Source organism: Stegastes partitus, unplaced genomic scaffold (genome assembly GCF_000690725.1).
Source record: "Stegastes partitus isolate 25-593 unplaced genomic scaffold, Stegastes_partitus-1.0.2 Scaffold175, whole genome shotgun sequence".
Taxonomy (NCBI): Eukaryota; Metazoa; Chordata; class Actinopteri; family Pomacentridae; genus Stegastes; species Stegastes partitus.
Genome location: NW_007577906.1, coordinates 587,118 through 591,703, shown reverse-complemented (window position 1 = coordinate 591,703; position 4,586 = coordinate 587,118). Strand labels below are relative to the sequence as shown.

The 4,586-nt window shown below is 44.9% G+C and overlaps 1 protein-coding gene across 2 annotated transcripts in view; it reads right to left on the bottom strand.

Annotated features, from left to right (window-relative positions):
* zeb2b (zinc finger E-box binding homeobox 2b) overlaps positions 1–3,035 on the bottom strand; it is a 117,115-nt gene extending 114,080 nt beyond the window's left edge. For both annotated transcript variants that reach the window (XM_008279892.1, XM_008279893.1), the window contains exons 1-2: positions 2,596–3,035; positions 1,247–1,385 (exon numbers count right to left, since the gene is read on the bottom strand). In XM_008279892.1, the coding sequence (XP_008278114.1) occupies positions 1,247–1,319 (73 nt within the window). In that variant the 5' untranslated portion in view covers positions 1,320–1,385; positions 2,596–3,035. The remainder of the gene's footprint in view (positions 1–1,246; positions 1,386–2,595) is intronic.
* Between the last annotated feature and the right edge of the window lie 1,551 nt (positions 3,036–4,586).

The window sequence follows — 4,586 nt, the reverse complement described above, 5'->3', positions numbered from 1 at the left end:
TTTTTTTTTTTTTTTTTTTTACAAAACAGGTGGCCACAGCTAAAACACACTGAAACATCTCCAAAAATCTGCTTTTGCTTCCAAGCACTGCACATGTACATTTATATATATATATAAATAAATATATAAATACATATTAGAAATCTCCACCTCTGCTGTTGTGCTCTTGTGCTATTTAGTGTGGAACAAAATGCTTGTCTGCTATCGATTGTGTGCAATCAATAAATGAAATCTGATCTAGATAAATAACCTGTGGGGGCAGAGATTAAAAAACTGTTGTGGAGAAAGCAAATAAATAAAATAAAAAATTAAAGAAAAGCACATGCAGGGCTCCGTGTTTGAGCTCCAGTGTTTTACAGCCTGTATGGAATAATCAGGAATAACGGGGCCAGGAAATGTCACTGCAGATTTGCCTCTTGTGGAGATGGGGGGGGGGAGAGAGAAAAAAAAAGAAGAAGTGTGCAGTGAAATGGAGAAAGAAAACCAACAAATGTCCACCTCCCCAGAGCCAATTAATGTGCAGCATTTATCGGACATGTCATCCTATTTATACACGATTCCTCCTGTGCAGGAAACTGACATGTAAGAGGAATAAAAAAAAGAAATAACGGTTTGAGCCAACAAACCCAAGCCAGGGAATTAAAATGTGCTCGTCCGGGGAAAGCAGCGACAACGTGGGGCTGAATTATCACAAAACGAGGCCCACAAGAACGAGGGGCAAACAGCACGGAGGACGCAAATCAAAAACTCCCGAGTCACAAGATGGGACTTTTCACACCGAGCAGCCACAGCTCCAGCCAGCACAGTGACCGTCACACTGTCCCCCCATGGCGGACTGTGTCCCGGCACAAAAAAAAAAAGAAAAAAGAAAAGAACCGAGAAAAGACCGGCACCGCAAACCAACTTTCCAACAACAACCACAAGTTTTCAACTAACCTCCTCGCAACCTTTCACGGAAAAAAATACATATATTCCCACATTTTTAATTATGATTTGCTTCTTTTTTTTTTTCTCTTTCCGTGCAGATTCCACAGGCTCCGTTTGGGGCTGCAACACGGGACTTTCTCTCCCGGAGAGCGGTGCCGTTATCGCTGCGTAAAAAGGCAAAGAAATGCGCACCAGCCGCCGGACTCTCACACACCCCTGAACCGCAGTGGAAGCCTTCAAGCCCAGGCTTCCATCCAAAGATAACCCCCCTCCACCGCCTCCCAGCGCTTAGGTTAGTCTCCCCCCGTGATTTTCTTACCGTTTTTCCGTCTCGGGTTGGCTTGTTTTCGCCTCTTACACCTGGGGCCATCCGCCATGATCTCTTGCTTCATTGATAAGTGTGTGTGGGATCAGATGGCAGCTCGCATGGACTCGATTCCTTGATTTCAGCTTGATATCTGACGGGAAACACACACACACACACACACACGCGCGCGCACACACACACATACACAGCAACAATGTGGGCATTAGAGTTGGGGGGGCATCCACTTGCGCCGGACAAGAAAATGTGACTTGGATCGAGGGACAGATTGTTAAAAAAACAAAAAAAGAAAAAAAAGAACAGAAAGAAATCAGAGCCGTGGGTGAAAGTATGAGCAGCGAGAGGATCCGTGTCCATCTAATTTAGATTTTCAGCCTCTCAGCTTAGTGGCATTAACAAGAATTGTAATTTCTCTCAAAGGCAAAACCACAAAGAGGACTGCAGCGAAAATACATCATCGTTATTTCATTCAGAAAAGTTTCTATTTTCCCCCACTATTAGGAAAATACTCTTTTTTTTATTTTTATTTGGGTCTGTTCGTGCGCTTTCGGTCCGAGTTTGGCACCGGAGGCGAAACAGGTTAATAAATCAAATTTCTTGTCAAATTTTCGGGGCCAGATCCAAAAGCTTAAAGACGGCAAAAGCGAGAAAAGAGTCTTGGAATCAGCCTCCGCTGTGTGGTCTGATTAAAAGTCATATAACTTCAATAAACACTTGGGTACGCCTGAGAAAATTGCACTTCTAGGTTTAATAAACTGGATCCAAACTCTCTTGCGAGCAGTTAATAAATAACAGATGGGAAATAATTGTTAAAACGTGCCAAATGACTCCGGAACACAAGGAGAAAAAAAAATCTTTAAGGCACAAATGGCGCATAAACAAAAGCGATATCGCGCGTGTTGGGGCTGTTTCGCTTCGCCCGCTAATTTATCAGCGCAAATTGGGATTATTGAGTAAATAAAAAAAAGAGCTTTTGTTTGCTGTGCGGTTGAATATGATACAAACAGGAATATAACGCAAAGAGACTGAAAGGAAGGGAGGAAGAAAGAAAAAAAAAACGGGATCTCCAAAACGATAGCGACGTTGTGCAGCGACAAACGCCCCAGCAAAAAGCACATTTCCCCGGCTTCCAGCAGCCCACAGGGCGCCTCGACATCACCGAGGCTGGCAGGAAAAACGTGGAAAAAGCAGCACTCGCGAGCGCACCTATCTCCACCTGTGCAGGTAAGGCAAAGTTGAGCTCCAAACTCTGACGCACGGCGCGCCGGAGGAAGTTTATTATCCAACATTCGCGAAAAAAAGACGCTTTAAATGATAAAAAACACAAGTGAGGAGGCACATACCTGCTTTTTAGGACGTGTAAAAGAGGGTGTCTTGTGAATAGGAGTTTTGCGAGGAGAGGAGGGATGATACCGGAGCGCGTCGGTGAGCGGATCCTTTTCCACCGGTGATAATAAAGCCTTAGAAATAAAGCCTTAGAAATAGTTGGGAGGAGGGAGGGACCGCTATTCCTGCTAGGGCAGGTTTACAACTGATGTCTTACACCCACTCCAGGAAACAAACCTGGGTAGGGACTGACGTGTTACGCCTCTTCTAATGACATTTTTTTTCTTTCCACCTCCTTTTCTTTGCCGTGTAACACAGAGGAGAAGCCCCCTGAAACGCACGCCACCTATCTTCACGGGAGGGGATAATTGAGGAGAGCCAAACGTGAGCATCTTCTGGGTTGAAGTTTTTTTTTTTTTTCTCCCTCTCTCCCTTCCTCCCTCTCTCCTTCCTTTCTCCCCCCCCCCTCCGCTCCTCTCTCCCTTTTCTTTCCCTCACTCTCCTCTCTCTTTCACCATCTCCTCGCTTTTTGAGTGAAACCAACTATGTCGGGCTTCGACGCGGAGCAAAAGAACAGAACAGGCGACAGTGTGTGTGTGTTGTGTGTGAGTGTGTGAGTGTGTGTGTGTTTTTTTCGTCCTCTTTCTTCCGTGTATGTGTGTGTATGTGTGGGGGGAGAAACTTGGAGCGCGTCCACGCCGGCCGCAATCATGTAAGGATTATTTTTTTTTACTCTATATATTTATTTCCACTCGGTTTAATTTGCAGAAATGGTTGGTTGATACGGCAGGAGTTTGGGGCGGGGAGGCGAATCCATCCACATATTCCTCATTATTGTAATTGGCTGTAAAAAAGGTTCTATGTACGATCAAAAAATGTTTTTTTTTGCGAAAAACGGTTTTTTTCTCTCGCTTTTACGCACGAACATTTTCTCGCATTTTGCGTAATTTAATTAATGCCAGGCGTTTAATTTGCTTTATTGTGATTGCATTTTGCTGTTGGTGAAAAGGCTGGAAAACAAATCGACGCCCTGGTTTTGGAAATTTGATTGTGGGGAGTAAAATATGATCGCTAAACAAATGCGTAAAATGGTTTACAAAAGTGGCAGTGCGAAGGTGCTTATTACCTGGGATGTACCTGCCGTGCAGCATCACCGCGCGCTGCAGGTACATCCGTGTGTTTAATAGGATGCACGCAAACTCCACTGTGAGAAAAGCTTTTCTCTCTCCCTCTCCCTCTCCCTCTTTCTCTGCAGCTGCGGATTCTAAGTACATTTGTGATATTACACGAGCGAGGCTGCACGGAACTGTCAGCCGGCTGTGACAGACAGGACCGCAGCCTCTGTAGGAATATTCAGAGGGCACTAAAAGGAGCAGAGAGAGAGAGAGAGGGAGAAAAAAAAGGCGCCATAAAGTAGAATAAAGTGAGTGTAAAGTCGCCGTAGAGTCCCCGCAGGAATATTAGGGGGAATATTCCCGGATTATTAGAGTGATTTTTCGTGCCGGACGCCAACTTAACGGGACGAATCCCGCATTTATTAAAGAAGTCAACCATCTCAGCCATGTCTGACTCTCCGCACGCACACACACAAAACACAACACACACATAGAAAAAGAGAGAGAGAGAGAGAGAGAGAGAGAGGGAGGGAAAGAGAGAGAGGAATAGAGAGAGAGAGAGAGAGAGAGAGAGAGACGAAGCTCCACCTTTGCAGCGCCCTGATTGGTTATGTAAATAAAGTATTATTTTGTGTCCTGTCCTCCTGCAGTTCGCCACTGTATGGCTAATTAAATCATCAATCAAGGGGCTGAACTGGTTGATGCCCCCCCTCCTCCTCCTCCTCCTCACACCCTCCCACTACCCCCCCTCAACCTCACCCCCACCACCCCCCAAAAAACCAATCAGATGCAGCAAAAAAAAAAAGAAAAAAAGAAATGACACAATGACAGAGTCTTAATTTCTGCTCGGAATTTTGCACATTCCACGTTGTTTGTTCATTATTATTATTAAT